Genomic DNA, 19,316 nt, shown 5'->3' with positions numbered 1-19,316 from the left:
AAGTTTATAATATGCCATTGAAAATACATACGGGTGAGGGGTTCGAATGCTGGTCGCCATGTTGCCCCTCCATCTTGAAAGTACATTAGCCAAAGAGGGACATACCCATAAATTCAAGCTTCGCCTTTCGCGTTTTAACACTCGATAGCATGAATGTGAAGAGGGGGATTGCCATGTTAATCTTGAACTAAATTGTCCATCGTAGGAGTTAAAACAAAATCAGAATTGAGAGGAACAGAAACTATTATTCACTGGATGGTCATATACCTTTACACCGCTAGATAGGGGAAAATATTACACAGTGTAGCTTAATAAAAGAGGTATAAACAGTTTTATACCTCTTTTATTTTCAAATTGGTCAGACACTCAGTTTCCTGAAGAGTGCGCCCCCTTCTGGGCTCAATGAACGGACCATCTGCATTAAAGGCAGACAGCGGATTTTCAAATTATTTTTTGCATCAAATTTAAGTTTAGTTACAATTCTCCTCATAGCTGACTGCCATGGTTTATGATGCTTTAACAAATATTTTTTGAAATCCCTATGGGAGAAATTAATGAAGTGAAGTGGGCAGGCACTATTCCACTCCATATAAAGTGTTCCAAACCTCTCAAAATGTTTTAGTTAGGATGCTGCTATGTAGACAGCAAGACAGCTCACTTAGATGCTGGAAGAGCTTTTTTGTGTTTTATTACAACAGCTCATTCAGTCAAGTCTCTCGAACCCCACTGTCCACAGCTGTAATTCATTCACGCTCATAAATGATCCAGCCCGCTTTACTACACGTAAACTCAACTTTCGACCCCCTGATATAGACGAGCTGTCATGCTCTCGGAGTTAGCTCTGCTTTCAGGTTTGGTTTTATTAAATTTGCTTTTTTTATTATTATTGCTGTCTGGGGTAGCTGCATCTGTTGCTGTGATTTATGATGGATAGGGCTTATGTATTCCTCGCCTCTTTAATGAATGACATTTAACGGAGACACAACAGAGGGCGGCAGTCATGCTAGAGTCAGTGTTCATCTGATATCACTTTTCCCACTGGTACTGGTTCTCATTCAGTAACTGATGCTAGCCGGGTTTCCACTTTGCGTTTACACAGACTTAAAAGGGTCCATCAATTACTCATCCTTCATATCCTTGCAAATCCATAAGACTTTATCCGTTATCTTCAGAATGAACACAAATGAAGATATTTTCAATAAAATCTGAGAAAAAAGATTGAAAGTCTATTCACCTAAAATATGATCAGCTCTCATTCATGTATAAACATTGATCAGCGAACAAACATAGACCACTCAAAGAAAGAAGCTGAAGATCACCGAAAGCCTTGCGGGTTTGGATCAACATGAGAGTGAGTTCATTTGATTGATAATGAGTAAAAGAGATAGTACCAAACCTGCATAGCTTTTTTTCTGTAGATCACAAAAGAAGAAAAAATTCAGAGCAAGTGGAAACATTGGTAACGGATTAGGCACAGGCCCCAAAGCAGCATTAGCGCATCTATTTTGCCGGGCACAGTCAATGTCTTTTGTAGTGGTTAGCTGGAGGAATTGACTGTGATATGTTTACAGTATCTTATCTGCTCTTTTGTAGCCCCCTCTGTGGCCCCTCAGAACATCCAGATCAACACTTTGTCATCCACACAGCTGGAGGTTCAGTGGGAGCCGCCCCCTGCCGAGACCCAAAATGGCATCATTCAGGGATATAAGGTGACACCCCCAAACCACCCACCTCATCCAATCTCTCTCACACACTTATTATCTGTTCTCTTTTTCTCCTCCCTTCTTACTCTACTGTCATTTCAAGCTCTCCAGGGTGGAAGAATAGCTGCAATCTCTTTCTTTCATCTTCATTTTCTTATCTTGTATTCTCCACAGATTTACTCTATCAGATTACGGTTTTAGACAGTGTGTTTTATAGAAGCCATGAATTAATGATCATGGGTGAGGGTTAAGTGAAGATCTGCTTAAATATACATGAAGTTGATACAGTATATAAAAATGTCCTGGCAGTAATATGGGATATGCATGTTAATCTAGAAATTCTATTTCTTGTTGTTTTCATTGAATACCTCAGTTCTGCATGATCCGTGAAGAAACTATCAACCCACTGCTCATTGCATCTCTTCATTAAAGAGTTTTTAGGGCCTTTCATTTAATATAACTATAGCGGATTAGTTATATTAAACAATTATATTAAACAGCATTTCAGCTCTGTCAAAATATACAATATAGTCTAATCTATGACAAAAACAAAAGGTGTTCACATGAAGACTATCTATCTGTCTGTCTGTCTGTCTGTGGTCCCTGGGTTGGCTAAAAATCTGAATGAGGTCCAAAGTTGAAAACCCTTGATGTAATGCACTGTACTTTAAGTGTCCGCGTACTTTTAGGAGCACTATACATTGTGAATGCAGTCACGGCTGAAATGCTTTCAGGATGCAGTGCTTTGTGCCAGACAAAGCTTAATTCTACACACTGTGTCTATGTCTTTGTTGCCTATAGATTCTTTACTGGGAAATGGACAGTCAGAATGAAACGGAGAGAGTTAAGATTCTCTTCCGGCCTGAAACCAGCATGAGACTGAAGAACCTGACCAGCTACACGTACTATATGGTCAAGCTGTCTGCCTTCAATGCTGCGGGAGATGGTCCGTTCAGTGAGCCCAGAAGGGGGCGCACTCTTCAGGCAGGTGAGCGTCTGCACAAATCATCCTAATCGCCATTAAACTCCCATCCAGAACTGAACACATATCCCCCCTCTGACCTGAGCACAAACCGTTACACTTTTAAAGGCTAACCTATAAATTCTACCACAGACAGCACGCCAAGGGCAACATGTCCACTTCCATATTGTGTTCTTCTCCATGCATGAAAACCAGGTCGACACCTGATCATATTTTAGAGCATGTGGCATTATATCACTGTTGCATCATTCACATTAGCAATTCATGTGTTCTGCATTAAATCATTCACTCTATAAATGTTGTCAGAATGAATTACACACAAGCGGGGAATGATTTGACCTCAGGCTCCCCCTCACTGAAATGACGGGGAGGGGCTTGTTACCCACGAGTCACCAAAAAAAAAAACAATTTGAAAATTATTCAAATCGTCTTGATGTGACCTCATTTGTTCAAACAGAGGAAAACGCCACCTCTGCCTCACTGTGACATTTCCTAAAGCGAGAGGACGGGACTTTGTGTAAGAGGACAGATTTGCATAGCAAAATCTCAGAGAGTGTGGGATAAAGCAATTTTCATCTATTTTATTAAACTTGTTCAATCTGACTCTAAAATCTAAATGGGATGAGCCACATTCAAAGCTGTTACAAGACTACCGGGTTGTTGTTGTTTTTAGTTTATTTGTTTCGAAATGTTGCCAAAAGTTGATTGCACTATTTTGACAACTTATAATTCAATTATTGATGGAATTTTTACAGTAATTAAATTCAAAAATGCAATGAACATTTTTATAAGGATGACTCAAAAAAAGACTAATTATATTCAGTTAAATAGATGAAAACATGTTTTGAGGTATAAAACCACTATCTTTATCAAAGTGCTTTTTTTTTATTATAAAAAGAAAATATTCCTTTCTGAAGAGATGTTTTCAATATTTGTCAGTAATTTAATGATCTGTCAAGAGAGAACATTTTGAATGTTGTGTTTCTGAAATAATATGATTTATGATAAAATTGATTTAAAACTGTAATTGTCACAAATCCTGAAAGGGAAGACCCAGATGCAGAATGAGTAGAGGGTGACGTTTATAAACAAAGTAAAGGGTGGGACAGGAACAGTCCACACAGAAGGGCCGACAAGAAACAGTGACAGGACAGCTGAGGGTGACTGCTGGAACCTGCTCCGGAAGACAACAGTTCAAAGAACTGCTAAGGACTTGACCGGGACAGGCAGATGGTTGTGGTGAAGACAGGGCAGGGCACAATGAATCAGAGATCCGGTACTTGCAGAACACAGACTCTGATGCAGTCTAGCTGCCAGACAGAAGGAACCAGCAGGGAATCTCTGGGAGTAGGCAGGAACCGACACGAGACAACACACAAGATAACAAAACAAATAAAAACTGGCCAAACTAGATCACCAGAAAACTAAATAAGAAAAAAATGTTTAACTGGAGCTAGCAAAGGGGGAAAACAATTATAATAAATTCTATAAATAATAACTAAGACTAAAAATCTGGAACAAAGAAGAAAAAAAAGAAAGACATGCAAAGCTGCAACTAACAGAGGAACTAAATCTAGCACTGACTGACAAGATAAGCGAGAACCACCCACACGCACGCACACACTGAATGCACACAATGAACCAGCAAAGACTAGAGGGAAAGGAGCACGGTATAAAGGGAACAGAACATGAGTATCAGGTGAACACAATTAGAGAAACGAGGACCGGACAAGGGTCGTTTCTCAATATGCCTTCTTGTCTGTACTTGTGTTCTCGTGGACTTGTCACTGCCAAAGTACTGTTTCAATTCAAATTTCACATCTAGCCAAGTACAGTTCAATTCCGCGGATGTGTCCTTGATCCGCCCCTTTTACCGAGGATGCATCGAGAGGTGACTTGCGCGGACTTGAGACAGATATCCCAGAATGCATCACGCACTAAGCAGCTAGCATCAACCGCAGATGAAAAAACCTGCGTAATTTAAAAATAATACTGTTATTGTATAATAAAATGTAGTTTTAAGAGATTTTTAGGCGAGAATGCACTTGTTTAAAGCTCAAATCTGTGGTTTATTTTTAAAGAAAGCACCTATTTGAACATTTGAGATCCAGTCGATCACCGGGTGCTCAGCGCTCACTCATTAATCCCCCCTAGAGCACCCTTTCCTCGGCTAGTCCTTCTGATGTTTGCTGCTGACTCTGATGTCTCTGTAGTGGTTAAACATGAGATATAATTTGTCTTGTGTACATCTACCAGGCGATCTTTGGCCTTATGAATCTATTGTTCCCTGGCAAATCGTTTTGGCTGAGTGCTATATATATACTGTGTGTGTGTGTGTGTGTGTGTGTGTGTGTGTGTGTGTGTGTGTGTGTGTGTGTGTGTGTGTGTGTGTGTGTGTGTGTGTGTGTGTGTGTGTGTGTGTGTGTGTGTGTGTGTGTGTGTGTGTGTGACCGCATTGCCTGGACTGGACCACATATTGATATGTTAATAGTTTTAAAATGTAAACGAAAATAGGCAGGGTTGTGTTTTATATTCCGTTTTGTTATGAATTATATACATGCAGTGAAGATAATCAATGTACGCATTGCCTGAACCACATTTGTTAATATGAAAAGAGGCAGAGTGTTTTATAACATATTTCACTGTATTGTAGCCTAAAATATGCATACAGAGATAACCAGAGTAGCCAGCACAAGCCAATAACCGGAAGATTTGGTAGACTTTGTATTAGGAAATGGTCAAGGAACCAGCTAACACAGAAAACAAACAGAAATAAAGGCAGCACAGACAAGACTGCCAGGGGAGAACCCTGACAGTAATGTGATCTTCATGTGTTTACATTGTTCATAGTATTTATGAGGATAATTTGATAGAAATGCAAAATAATATACATAACTATGATTTCATTGGTGTATACAGACCTTACATAATGTACTGTAATGTTTTATTATCTTAGAATGAGCCATTTCTATCTACACACACCGTGAGTCCCCTTACAGTAAAATCATTTTGCTCCATCATGTTTCAACAGTAGCCCTAAACAGACGACATTTTTGTTCTATGTCGGCAACCGTAGCTTAATTTTGTGCTTCGAAAGGGAGGGGTGAGCTTTGGGTGGTTGCAATTCACAACCTCATCACTAGATGCCGCTAAAAGTCACACACTGGACTTTTAATCATGGCAAAATCACTGTATTGCACACACAGCCTCAAGTGCTTTAATCTAGTGTATCTGCCTAAACGACACATGCATTTTTTTTTATTATTTCACAAAATGGGTGAATGTCTATATTTGTTGCATTCTTCAAACTATACCATTCTTGCAGCCCCCAGCGCTCCCAGCTTCATCAGTTTCTCTGAGGTGACCAGCAGCACTCTGAATGTGTCCTGGGGTTTTCCACTGTCCCCTAACGGTGTGGTTGAAGGCTACAGGGTGGTATATGAGCCCACCGCCCCTATTCAAGGTCAGTCAGTGGTAGAGCTGCACAAATAATCGTTTACAGTTTGAAATCTCCATTTCAATTATTTTACATGTCTATAAAATCTCTATATTAGCCTTTGACAAGTACGATCACAGCAGAGCATTCAAATCTGTGCTGCTGATGACCTAAATAGAGCATATGTATACAGTACATCCAGAAAATATTCACAGCGCTTCACTTTTTCCACATTTTGTTGTTACAGCCTTATTCCAAATTGGGTTTAATTCATAATTTGTTTTCTCAATTCTACAAACAATACCCCATAATGACAAAGTGAAAGAAGTTTGTTTGAAATCTTTGCACATTTATTAAAAGTAAAAAACAAATAAAATCACATGTACATTAGTATTCACATCTAATGCTCAAATCTTTGTTGAAGCACCTTTGGCACCAATTAATGCTACAAGCTTGACACACCTATTTTTGGGCAGTTTCTCTTCTTCATTCTTCTTTGCAGGACCTCTCAAGCACCATCAGGTTGGATGGGGAGAATCTGTGCACAGCCATTTTCTGATCTGGCTGGGCCACTTAAGGACATTCACAGTCCTTGAGAATGTCCATAGCCACTTTTTTGTTATCTTGGCCGTGTGCTTAGGGTCATTGTCCTTTTGGAAGATGAACCTCCGCCCCAGTCTGATGTCTAGAGCTCTCTGGAGCAGGTTTTCATCAAGGGTGTCTCTGCATCCATCTTTCCCTCGATCCTGACTAGTCTCCCAGTTCCTGCCGCTGAAAAACATGATATTGTATTGGCCAAGTGATGAGTGGTGCCTGGTTTCCTCCTGGACACGATGGACATGATTCCATTCAGAGCCAAAGAGTTCAATCTTTGTTTCATCAGACCAGAGAATTTTGTTTCTCGTGGTCTGAGAGTCCTTCAGGTGCTTTTTGGCAAACTCCAGATTGCCTTTTACTGAGGAGTGGCTTCAATCTGGCCACTCTACCATACAGGCCTGATTGGTGAAGTGCTGCAGAGAAAAGGAAAAAATCATGAAAAAAATAGTATAATTTAATCAATTTTGGAATAAGGCTGTAACATTACAAAATGTGAAAAAAGTGAAGTGCTGTGAATACATTCTGGATGCACCCGTATGTATGAAACAGCTTCACAAAAAGTTTTTTCAACCAAACAGTATCATTATTTCTGTTACAATAATTCAAATATTCACAAAAGTTTATATTTTGAATATAAACACTGATGTCTACAGTAGCAATCAAAATAAAGTATAGCTTTCAATACCTATTGAAAATACCTATATGCTTCAAATACAGATTGTATCAGTTACATTGTTACAGCAGTCAGTGGCAACAAGTGACTGTTAAACTAAATTATTTGTCACTGGATCATTCAAGAGATTTGTTCAAAAAAAAAATTGAGTGAGTCGTTGAATAATTAGATTAGGTCATTCTTTAGATTAGGGTCCAATTCTCACTTTTGCCTCAATTAACTCTATTAACATAATTACTGGTTAATAGTTAGTAAAAGTAGTAATGTGTCGATATTGGGTAAGATTAAGGGATGTAGAATATGGTCATGCAGAATAAGGCATTAATGTGTGCTTTATAAGTACTAATAAACAGACAAAATCCTAGTAACATGTATGCTAATAAGCAGCTAGTTAATAGTGAGAATTGGACCCTGAACTACTAAATGTTATCAATCATTCAAATTAACATCCTTGAGAAAATTACTTCTTTTTTTTAGTTTCCAGAGCTAGTTCAGAATCGTGATCTCTATTTTAAACTAAAAATAAATTGTGATTCTCAGTTTATCCAGAATCATGCAAATCTAGTTTATCGCATGTTTTTTTACTGTATTAGAGTCTGTTTTCATAATGTTCTTGTTCTAAGAGGATTTTTTTAACATCACTAGTAGTGTTTTGATGTTTGATGATGATGAGTTGTTTAAATAATACTAATTTTCTTGTTATTGTTTCTATGGCTATGTGTTAGACTTCACAGGAGTAAAAAAATGACTGACTTAAAAAATATATTTCTGAATGTCAATGTTTCTAGTTCATAGTAAATAACTAGAGTAATTGAATTTGAGATGAACTCCTAAGTTCCTAAGTAGGTAGATACTGTAGCATTGAAATGTTTGACTGTATAATGTTTCCAAAGGAGTCCATTTCTGTGCTGTAGTGTGCAATCGTGCAAACTTTGTGTATGTATGTGCACGTTAGGTGTAACTAAAGTGGTAACGGTGGATATCCGTGGCAGCTGGCAGCGCTGGCTGAAGGTGCGCGACCTGACCAAGGGCGTGACCTATTGCTTCCGCGTGCAGGCCAAGACTATCGCCTATGGGCCTGAGGCAGAGGCCAACATCACAGCAGGTCCTGTCAAAGGTGGGCTACACAACCACAACCAAACAAACACACCAACAAACATATCAGCAAAACTCTCAGGGTCGCTGAACACAGCTTATATTACCCACTCTTCAGTGAGAGGTGTCAGAAATCCAGGATGTGAAAAAACACCTGCTGGATCAATATTTCACAGTGGTGTAGGCGTTTGGTATAGCTTTAGTCCTGTTCTCACAAGGGTCGGATTGCTTGCCTGCTCCACTCAGTTCACTGCATGCTCTCCTCTCTGTTTAGGATCTCCTGGATCACCTGTAGAAATGTCACTCACAAAGACAGGATCTATGCTCAACATCCAATGGACACCAGGGGAAACAGGAGCAGGACATGTGACTGGCTATGTGATTGAAGCACGACCCTCAGGTACAGCACTCAAATCTTTTCTTTTTTTGTAAGACACCTGTGACTATATATCAGTACTACCAAGTTAATGGACCAGGTTTCTGTTTTAATTTACTTGGCACTTTATAATATTCGCTGAACATTCGCTATACATATTTCAGTCCACTAAAAGCTAAAACTTTAATTGAAAGGAGCAATCAAAACTATCAATCAAAAGTTCTTTGCACATTTTCAACCACTGTGACTTTTATTATTGAAGAAAATCAGGTTGAAACCTCTGAAATGTATTTAGTTTTACTAATTTAAAGTGAAATGGATCTCTGTTTTTAACTAAAACTTAAAATGTATATTGGGGAATATTGGCATGGCAGCTAACAGAAATAAGTTTAAGTGAACTGAACTGAACAAATAAATAAATAAAGCTAATAATTAAAGCTAAATTAAGCTAAAAAATACATCAACACATCATTTTGTTCCATTTTTTGTATTTCCATTTTGGAGTTACGTAATAAGTGTTGGAATTCCTTTTAAAGTTAGCAGCCAAAACGAATATATACTCACATTTGGCACTTGGCAAGTGTTATTTTAGGAGCCTGATTGCTGGTCTGAAATCATCTACTGAACATTTACTTGTCATTGTTGCTGGGATACATTCATATAACTGCCCTTTCCAAGTCATCATGGTTATTCACATTGAACAACATTGCTTGTCGGGCAATGAAACAGCTGTTAGCTGCTCTTGATTTCAGCATCTGCTAAGTTTAATGGGATACAGTAATGAACTTGTTGTTTCCAAGTGCATGATGTCATTTTCATTGTAAGTGACCTTGCTCTCCGCAGATGAGGGCGTATGGGACACGTTTGTGCGGCACCTGCCTCCCACCAGCACCTCTCACTCTGTGACTCTGGACCGCTTGCGGCAAGGCATCAGCTACCAGTTCAGAGTGCTGGCGGTCAATGAGTTTGGCTACGGTGAGCCAAGTGCGCCCTCTGCTGCCATGTCAGGTAATAATGTCAGGGTTTACTGTGATGAGTCATCAAAGAGATTTTGACAGGGTGTTGCATCAGTTACTGTTGATATAATTTAGCTCTATTGTGACTTTTACACCCACACGAACTGTGTGCATCATGTATACCCAGAAAAGCTGCTCTTTTTTGGCTCACAAGGCTTTATGTAGTTAATCAGACCTCACCTTAGATGTTGCTTCTAAAATACTGTAGGGAAAATAAAAATTGTAGGTCTATAAAATGAAAATGAGAAGCATAGCTCAGATGAGAAATGGTTGAGTTCATATTGAGTTCTTTGATTTGATTGCACACTTTATGTTGGCACTATTTGAGACTGTTTGAAAAGCAGGAGACGTCTCTAAGCCTTTTCCATTTATTTTCATTACTGTCTGAGAAGGAGTTAAGGAAAAGATCACACTGCAAAAAAAATATTTGGCAACACTTCAGAATATCATTATGGCATTAATTAATAACTCAGCAACAAATGAGTAATGCAATATCAACATTCCTACATGAGTAATTACTTCTTTTTTTCATATCTCCCAAAGGACTACTAAAACAACTATATGCTATTTAAAAAAATAAATTAGAGTAATGCACAATGTATAATTAATTCTAAATTAAAGATGGTTGCTATAGTCCTGTTCCCAATGTACATATGTACTTATTATATAATTGCAATAACTGGGTAATAACTAGATACTAACCATGAACCTACTCTTAATTTATGTTACCTTATATAACGCAATAGTGTCTTAGGTAAAAACACGTAAATGCATGGACTGTAAAAAAGTGTAACCGTAAAAATAATTGTAACCTACTAGTGATTACTCACGTGTTACCAAATCTATTTTGGTAAGTATTCAGTTCATTATTTGGAACAGTATTCTAAAGTGTATATATATATATATATATATATATATATATATATATATATATATATATATATATATATATATATATATATATATATATATATATATATATATATATATATATAATGTTATGCCTGGTTGGTGTATATCTAACAATGGTCTAAAACAAATAAACCTAATTTAAAGGGAAAACAAGATTACATTTCTTACCCCATTGGCATATTTTTTATCATAGTTTTCAGCAAAACTCAAATTTGATAAATTTCTCAGAAAACAAAACTTAATATTTTATGTAAGTTTGCTTCAAGTAAATGTATCTTGATTTGTGAGATAGTTTAGATAGTTGTACTAGGGAACATTACAATACTTGGACAATCATTTTTGCAGTGCATTTGTGATTTACATGTTTGGCTTCTCTTTAGACTCTTTTGCTATTATAAAAAGCAACCACATCCTGAATTTGAACACATGGACTCTGACCTACCAGTCTGCTCCCTTATCACAGATAATACAACCAGTTATTGTCCTATTGCTTTCAAGGGAAAGTTAATCAACGGAGGTCATAAATATAGAGACCAATGAAACTGAGGTCATATAGAGACCAATGCCTTAAAAGGAAGTCTTAAATATATATAGTCAAGACCTTTGTATCTCTGAATATTATATCAGAGATATACTCATAATACTGTAGAAAAGGTGTCAAGATGAGTCTCAGCCCAAATTAGCTTGTTGTTAATAACAATAATCGCACAAAGTGGGTTTTTTTGTTTGTTTGTTTGTTTGTTTTTTTCAAATTTGTGATAATTTAATCTGAGTCATGATTAATTGTGGTCTTTTATTTTTGCTTTAACCTTGACAACAGTGCTGTCAGTAACAAAGAATGGATGTTAATGATACCCTACTAAAGTTATGCAAAGAAAGCTTTTAGAAAAAATATGAAGCTGTCAAAGATGAGAGCTTTCTTCTCTGTCTCGTTCAGTCTTTCTGTTTGGCCATTGGCTAGTGCTTTCAAGAAAAACTGCTGTGTTGCCTCAGCAAGTAATTAATGCAGTGTTGTGCAAGTCCTAGAGGTCTGTTTGTAAATGAAAAGCAAAGTATGTTATCAACATCTTGCGTGTCATGGGACTGAAATATTCATACCACAGGCATGCTCCAATCTGTCTGTGAGTTGATGTCATTGCAGCTCAGTATTGCTGTCAGTGCAGTCCATCAGCGGCTGTCAGAAATGACTGGAGAGTTCTGGCACATTTGGGCCATGCTCTCCTTTGCTCTAGAGCATTAGAGATAAGACGCAGGCCAATATATGTGCGTCACTGCTGCTCTAAATATGTGGATGATCTCTGCTGCTTCTCTCAAGTAAGAAAATATCTTGTCAAGTTGGCAAGTATTGCTATTAAACTCAAGATTAGTCAAAATGTCAATAAACAACACTAAGTTTGAAATCTCGTAATTGAAATAAAGTGATCACCCTTTAGCCTAGCAGTCAATATAACAGCGAAAGAAAAGGAGTGGACTTGCATTAAAGGGGTACTTCAGCACTGGGAAGATGAATCTGTATTTAAACTGGGTCATTAATGTAGTAGAAATGTGAAATTATTTTTGAATTTGGTGCCTTCTAGACTGAGAAAAGACAGAAAATGTATTTTTGTCTCATGGGGATGAAATACTACAATTCCCAGAATGCTTCGCTGCCCTGTGAGGCCATTCCCAAAGCCACATACTGGATTACTGTGACTGAGTTAGAGAAGACACTACAATTAAAAGCTGAACGTGTCTGTTCAATATAATGATCGAGTCACCGCATACATTCACAACGCGAGTTCAGTCTGGTGCGTTTCAGTTCATGTCTTTGCAAGCTTAACTTTCATAGAAATTAATTTGAGAAGTTAAGACTTGCATTGCTCACCATAGCGCCATTTAAATGAGTGCCTGTAGCTGCGAGCTGTGCCCTGAGTGTGATCTCCATCCCCCATGTGCGGGTTCAAAACATGCGGAAATGGCGCCCTCTGCTGGCTGTAGTCTTTAGCCTTTGGCCAAACATTCCTCCTATGACGCAAATATCTTCAATTTGCATTATAGGAGGAATTTTTCCAGAAATAAAATGCATAAATCTCTTGTCTCAGGGGTATATGAGGGGGGAAAGCACAATCATTTGAATATACTCCAGGGTTTCTACTGATACAAAGCCATATGCTAATCGCTGAAGAAACCCTTGAAGTGATTGATAGGTTAATGGCTGGAATACACTATATGACGGAATTTAAAACACCAAGCATCAAACACTTAACGACTAAAGCCTCATTCAGACTGTCAGTCCAAATCCGATTGAAATCCAATTCAAATATAATTTCTGGAAATCTGTTTCAGTCTGACCGCTCTGATCAGAAATGTGTGGTTTGTGTGACTTTCTCACACCGCGTAAAACGTAAACGGCAGACGTTGTTATAGAAAGCATGCTGAAAGTCGCTTCAGAAACAAGGTTGGGATAACGGAGATGTTTGGAGACCGGCGAAAATGACAGCGCGGAAAAGAGCCACACATACTAGCCTCATACGGAAGACACAGTGATCCTTCGGACGGCGGCTACACAAATGTCATGTTGTAAAGAAGACAACACCTGCAAACCCCTCAATGTTGTGGTTGTTGTTACTGTTTTTGACTTATGCCTACCAACACAAAATCATCACCATAGAAACCAATGCAGATGTCCTGGAAAACAAATAGCATGGACACACAAATCGGATCTGAACAGTTGCGATACACAGTGTGGACAGTCAAACATTTTATCAGATTTGGACTGACCGTCTTACTGAGGGTTAAGGATCACACACTACCAGACTTTCAAGTTGTTCAGAACACTGCAAACTCACACAGAAACATGCGTTTCAATACATGAAAAAATGAAAACAACATGCATTCTAAAATTGGCTCTTGTGATGTCCTCCGACTGAACAGATTTGTAGTCTAAAAAGCGAAATAAAAACCAGTCCTATCGCAAAGTTCCTTCAACACCGACTGTCCGAAACCTGCAGTCTGACTTGCGGAAAGTAGCTTCTGTCAACTCGTGGAGGTCAAATGTCAAATGTATTCGTTTATTCTTGAATCTAACTAAAATAACCACCCACAATCATTGACCCAGCAAGTTTTGCACTCCAAAAATATAAACAGTCTACTTTTCTATCCGTCATATATTTATATTTCATTTTTCTTTGTCATAAACAGCCCAACTGGACACCCCGTTTTATGAGGAGTGGTGGTTTCTCATCGTGTTGGCATTGTGCGGCCTGATTCTGCTGTTGCTGGTGGTTTTTGGTCTCGTCTTGCATGGACAGAACAGGAAGTACAAAAGCTGTGGAACAGGTGACCTAAACCATACCTTTTCAGCCTTCTCATGACACGTCCATCCATCCATCCTTATTGTGTGCTGTAAATCCGCATACATAATCAGCCAGATAAACACGTCCGCCCACTCAGACTCCCACACCGTCCAGCAAACAGTGATTAAAGTTTGACCCAGGTGATGTTTTTGCTGTGATGATGATATGCTGACTGCTGTAGGTAAAGCTGTGTCCACGGTGGAGGAGACGGTCACACTGGACAATGGAGGCTTTACGGCTCTAGAGCTCAACAGCAGACCCATTCATGTCAAGGGTGTCTTCCTGAGGAAAAATGGCACCAGGTACTGTAAGAGTGCAGTTTGTCATCTGATACGTGAGCGAACAAAGATTCACTAGAGACTTGTGTATTTCAGCACATTTCAGTCATTAAATTAGGTCACTGATAAATTTAATTTATTTCAGACCAAATATGCAAACAATGCTTTTCCATTGTATTTCATCAAATGGTGGATAACAGTTATAAATACTACTACAAGCCCGTAACCAACTATGCCTTTAACTTTGAAAGACATTGTTAACTTTGGACCAAACCTTTTTGTGTGTGGGGGGGTATGTTTTTTTGTTTTTTGTACATAAGGGATTTTTATGTAAAAAATAAATAAATAAATACAAATAATAAAACATACCCCCCACACATTTAAGGGATTTAAGGCACTAATGAAAATAAATATATAATGGTGAAATAACTTATTTCCACATAAAAAAATATTTTAGTAAAAGGTTTCCAGGAAAGCCAGGGAACTGCATTCATTCACATTGTGCACACATTAACTCTTTGTCTTTTGCCTTTTTTTTTGGGGGGGGGGGGGGGGGGGGGTTGCATCATCACATTAAGTTAACTGTGTTAGCCTTAAAGTTATGAATAAGCTGGTATGTTCCAAAACAATTACAAAATTTGCATTTAGGAGATGTAAGATTCAAAATTTACAGTCTCCCACTTCCGTTTAAAACGAATCTCTGATTTTTGATGACACCATCGCTGACTTCACCTTCTCGTCAAATCTTCTGTCCAATCAAAATGCGCTCTAGAATCTAAAGCCCGCCCCCCCTACACTGCTGAAGCTGTGGCTGAAATCAGTCAGTTGTTCACACATTTACTAATTTCTACATGGTGAAAGGCACATAACACTATATATGTGATAGGAAACCATTCAGTGTAAATATGCTTTCATTTGAGGCGAATAAAGTCTGTTTTCACATTAGTTTCACGCACAATGCTCTTGCGCACACAAGAGCATTGTGCACACACGGCTCTGGTACAAATTTAGACTACAGGCACAAGAGCGCAGTGGGGATCCTATGCGCGAGTCGGCACAGAAAACAAACATATCAACCCATTTTAATTCTGCACAGAATGCTGCATTTCAAAGCGATATGGAGGAGATTATGAGGATAAACAGTGTTAGAGAAACCTGGCTTCACCAAACAGAAAGGTCTGCTCGTGTCAAACTGTATATTAATGAAACGCTATTGGCTGTTTCAAAAAAGGGGAGGAGCTGCTAACAGCTGGAGACGTTTCAGGGGAAATTACATCAACACACTGAATAATGTGGCGCGTTCCAAAGCACTTCAGTGGGCCTTTAAGGGCAGGCGTTGTTTCAGCAGTCAAGTACCTCAGCTCCACCCACCTCCCACTTAAGGGTTAAAAAATGCTTGTGCCATACTGCATCGTGCAGACAGTATCAGTATCAGTATTATAATGTTTTTTGTGTCTCATTGTGGCATTTGCATCCCTGTGGACACGGTGTTAGTTGTTACAGCATCTAGGGACGCTTAGGGTTAGAGGGAGGCTAGCAAACAAATTTTTTAAATCACCTGGCCTCACACATGCCCTTAGCACTTTCTTTTCTCTTCAAGCAGGTCCCCTCCCCGACCCAATCCAGCTGGACTGCACTATTCCGATGAAGACATCTGTAGCAACTACAACGGCGTAGTTTCCACAGAGAGCACCGCACTGACAGAGAGACCGGCAGAGATGTCCGAGTCTGAGGTGGAGTGATACTTTGACTGGAAGACCGTACATAATCTCTTGAATACCGTAAAATACAATACAAATCTTCCAGATGTGTGATTTCCTCTGTCGTATTTCCATCATCAGGCCACAGACAGCGAGTGCGAAGAGGAGCCCATCAAACACTCGTTTGTGAACCACTACATGAGCGACCCATCATACTTCAACTCGTGGAAGCGCCAGCAGAAGGGGCTAAAGCAGACGCTGGCCTGTTCCTATGAGGAGTGTGCCAGCGGGGGACACCGAGTCCTACTATCAGACAGTGGTCACGCAGCACAGCGTGGGCGGGGTCTACACCCCTGCCGGCCAGCCCGCAACTGGCTCACGGACTCCCGTCACAGGCTTCTCCTCATTCGTGTGACGCACAGAAGGACCCGGACCCCTCTTTGTGGCTCAGACAACATAGTTGCAGAGGAAATTCTCTGAATTCGCACAGTACTATCACCACGAGCACTACAAGAGACATCACATGTGAACCGCTCATCGAGTTGCTGGATCCTGAATGTACTCGATTAGTGATCGGGATTCAAATTTAGGGGAGAAGAGATTTAAAAAAGAAAAAAGTTTTTTTATACGCCAATACCGAAGAGTTACTGTACGTGTCCCTCCTGTTTGCAGCCTTGGATGTGAAAGATGCATAAATGTCTGTGGGTTTTAATAAGCAGGACGCAGCAGGAAACGTCTGTAGATGTGACAAGACATTCCCGCTCACATATTCACACGTAACATTTCTGCCCTTACCACGTTAAAAAGAACATAAGGAAAAAGCGAAGTGAAAAACACGCTGTAATTACTGTATACTCTTGTCTGAATAATCTCATCTCACCTTCAGGGTCACTATATATACATGTTGCACTCGAGATCGTAAAGGTCATGAAATGTAAATCTTCTCTAATGGATTTGATTGATGTTCACGCGGCCTGGATAATGAAGCACGGATGTTTTCAGTATATTCTCTATAGACTCACCAGCAAGAAACATAGAGAGGCTATTAGAAGAAGCCAGACAGCTCTGGTTCCCTGCCTCTGTGTGATCAGACGGTGAGACAGTGCCAGATGTGTTGTGATTTGTGCCATTGCTCATTCTCACACATATCAAACATTCAAGTTCTTTTTTTTTCCTGTCTGTTTGGCCTCGCTTAAGAACTGCAAACACTCACTTGAAATTATTTAATGAATGAATGTATGTATGAATTGAATGCAAGGAGATTAGTATATGGTTGCTTTACACTGTGTATTGTTCTGCACTCTTGAGCCATAAATACTTCAGTTTCCTTCTTTTCTTCGATATGATCGAATCTTTTTCTTTTTTACAGGCTTGTAAAAAGTGTAATTTTACAGTGCGATTTTAGAATTAATTTGAATGGATTTACTTGTTCACTGTAGTGTTCTTCAGAAGTGACGTACAGTAGTTCTGGTGTATTTTCATAAGTATGAATTTTTGCAGTTCTTGAAAATGCCAACACAACAAATACAGTAATCAAACAAGAGTGTACTGTTATGGAAATGTTTGTTTCAATCCCACCCAGTGTTTTAGCACAAGTGTATGTCATGGACGTTCATGAAGTAAAGATTTTTTTATGATAAATTAATTGCTTGTTGTTGACTTTAATGCCTCCAACTACTGAGATGTCGGTAACACTTTAGTTAAGGGTTTAATTCTGACTAACTAGTTGCATATTAGCTTACATACTACTAGGGTATTGGCTGTTTATTTTACTTATAAAGCACATATTAATGTCTTAGTCTGCATGATCATAATCTACATCCCTTAATCCTACCAAACACCTAAATATAACAACTACATGACTAACTAATAATATGTTTTATTTTATTGAGGCAAAAGTCATTGTTAATACGTTTCAGGGGAAATTACATCAACACACTGAATAATGTGGCGCGTTCCAAAGCACTTCAGTGGGCCTTTAAGGGCAGGCGTTGTTTCAGCAGTCAAGTACCTCAGCTCCACCCACCTCCCACTTAAGGGTTAAAAAATGCTTGTGCCATACTGCATCGTGCAGACAGTATCAGTATCAGTATTATAATGTTTTTTGTGTCTCATTGTGGCATTTGCATCCCTGTGGACACGGTGTTAGTTGTTACAGCATCTAGGGACGCTTAGGGTTAGAGGGAGGCTAGCAAACAAATTTTTTAAATCACCTGGCCTCACACATGCCCTTAGCACTTTCTTTTCTCTTCAAGCAGGTCCCCTCCCCGACCCAATCCAGCTGGACTGCACTATTCCGATGAAGACATCTGTAGCAACTACAACGGCGTAGTTTCCACAGAGAGCACCGCACTGACAGAGAGACCGGCAGAGATGTCCGAGTCTGAGGTGGAGTGATACTTTGACTGGAAGACCGTACATAATCTCTTGAATACCGTAAAATACAATACAAATCTTCCAGATGTGTGATTTCCTCTGTCGTATTTCCATCATCAGGCCACAGACAGCGAGTGCGAAGAGGAGCCCATCAAACACTCGTTTGTGAACCACTACATGAGCGACCCATCATACTTCAACTCGTGGAAGCGCCAGCAGAAGGGGCTAAAGCAGACGCTGGCCTGTTCCTATGAGGAGTGTGCCAGCGGGGACACCGAGTCCTACTATCAGACAGTGGTCACGCAGCACAGCGTGGGCGGGGTCTACACCCCTGCCGGCCAGCCCGCAACTGGCTCACGGACTCCCGTCACAGGCTTCTCCTCATTCGTGTGACGCACAGAAGGACCCGGACCCCTCTTTGTGGCTCAGACAACATAGTTGCAGAGGAAATTCTCTGAATTCGCACAGTACTATCACCACGAGCACTACAAGAGACATCACATGTGAACCGCTCATCGAGTTGCTGGATCCTGAATGTACTCGATTAGTGATCGGGATTCAAATTTAGGGGAGAAGAGATTTAAAAAAGAAAAAAGTTTTTTTATACGCCAATACCGAAGAGTTACTGTACGTGTCCCTCCTGTTTGCAGCCTTGGATGTGAAAGATGCATAAATGTCTGTGGGTTTTAATAAGCAGGACGCAGCAGGAAACGTCTGTAGATGTGACAAGACATTCCCGCTCACATATTCACACGTAACATTTCTGCCCTTACCACGTTAAAAAGAACATAAGGAAAAAGCGAAGTGAAAAACACGCTGTAATTACTGTATACTCTT

The 19,316-nt window shown here is 39.4% G+C and overlaps 1 protein-coding gene across 3 annotated transcripts in view; it reads left to right on the top strand.

The window, feature by feature from the left end:
- sdk1a (sidekick cell adhesion molecule 1a) overlaps window positions 1-17,748 on the top strand; it is a 479,647-nt gene extending 461,899 nt beyond the window's left edge. For 2 of the 3 annotated variants that reach the window (XM_067420064.1, XM_067420048.1), the window contains 10 exons: window positions 1,594-1,709; window positions 2,505-2,691; window positions 6,011-6,148; window positions 8,347-8,508; window positions 8,761-8,886; window positions 9,706-9,870; window positions 13,971-14,108; window positions 14,307-14,427; window positions 16,007-16,136; window positions 16,245-17,748. In XM_067420064.1, coding sequence (XP_067276165.1) covers window positions 1,594-1,709; window positions 2,505-2,691; window positions 6,011-6,148; window positions 8,347-8,508; window positions 8,761-8,886; window positions 9,706-9,870; window positions 13,971-14,108; window positions 14,307-14,427; window positions 16,007-16,136; window positions 16,245-16,583 — 1,622 coding nt within the window. In that variant the 3' untranslated portion in view covers window positions 16,584-17,748. The remainder of the gene's footprint in view (window positions 1-1,593; window positions 1,710-2,504; window positions 2,692-6,010; window positions 6,149-8,346; window positions 8,509-8,760; window positions 8,887-9,705; window positions 9,871-13,970; window positions 14,109-14,306; window positions 14,428-16,006; window positions 16,137-16,244) is intronic. The other variant, XM_067420057.1, reaches the window with a different exon arrangement.
- The last annotated feature ends 1,568 nt before the right edge of the window (window positions 17,749-19,316 follow it).

The sequence above is a fragment of the Pseudorasbora parva genome, chromosome 2 (genome assembly GCF_024679245.1).
Source record: "Pseudorasbora parva isolate DD20220531a chromosome 2, ASM2467924v1, whole genome shotgun sequence".
Taxonomy (NCBI): Eukaryota; Metazoa; Chordata; class Actinopteri; order Cypriniformes; family Gobionidae; genus Pseudorasbora; species Pseudorasbora parva.
The sequence above is the reverse complement of the archived record's forward strand: the minus strand, read 5'-3'. Positions and strand labels throughout refer to the sequence as shown.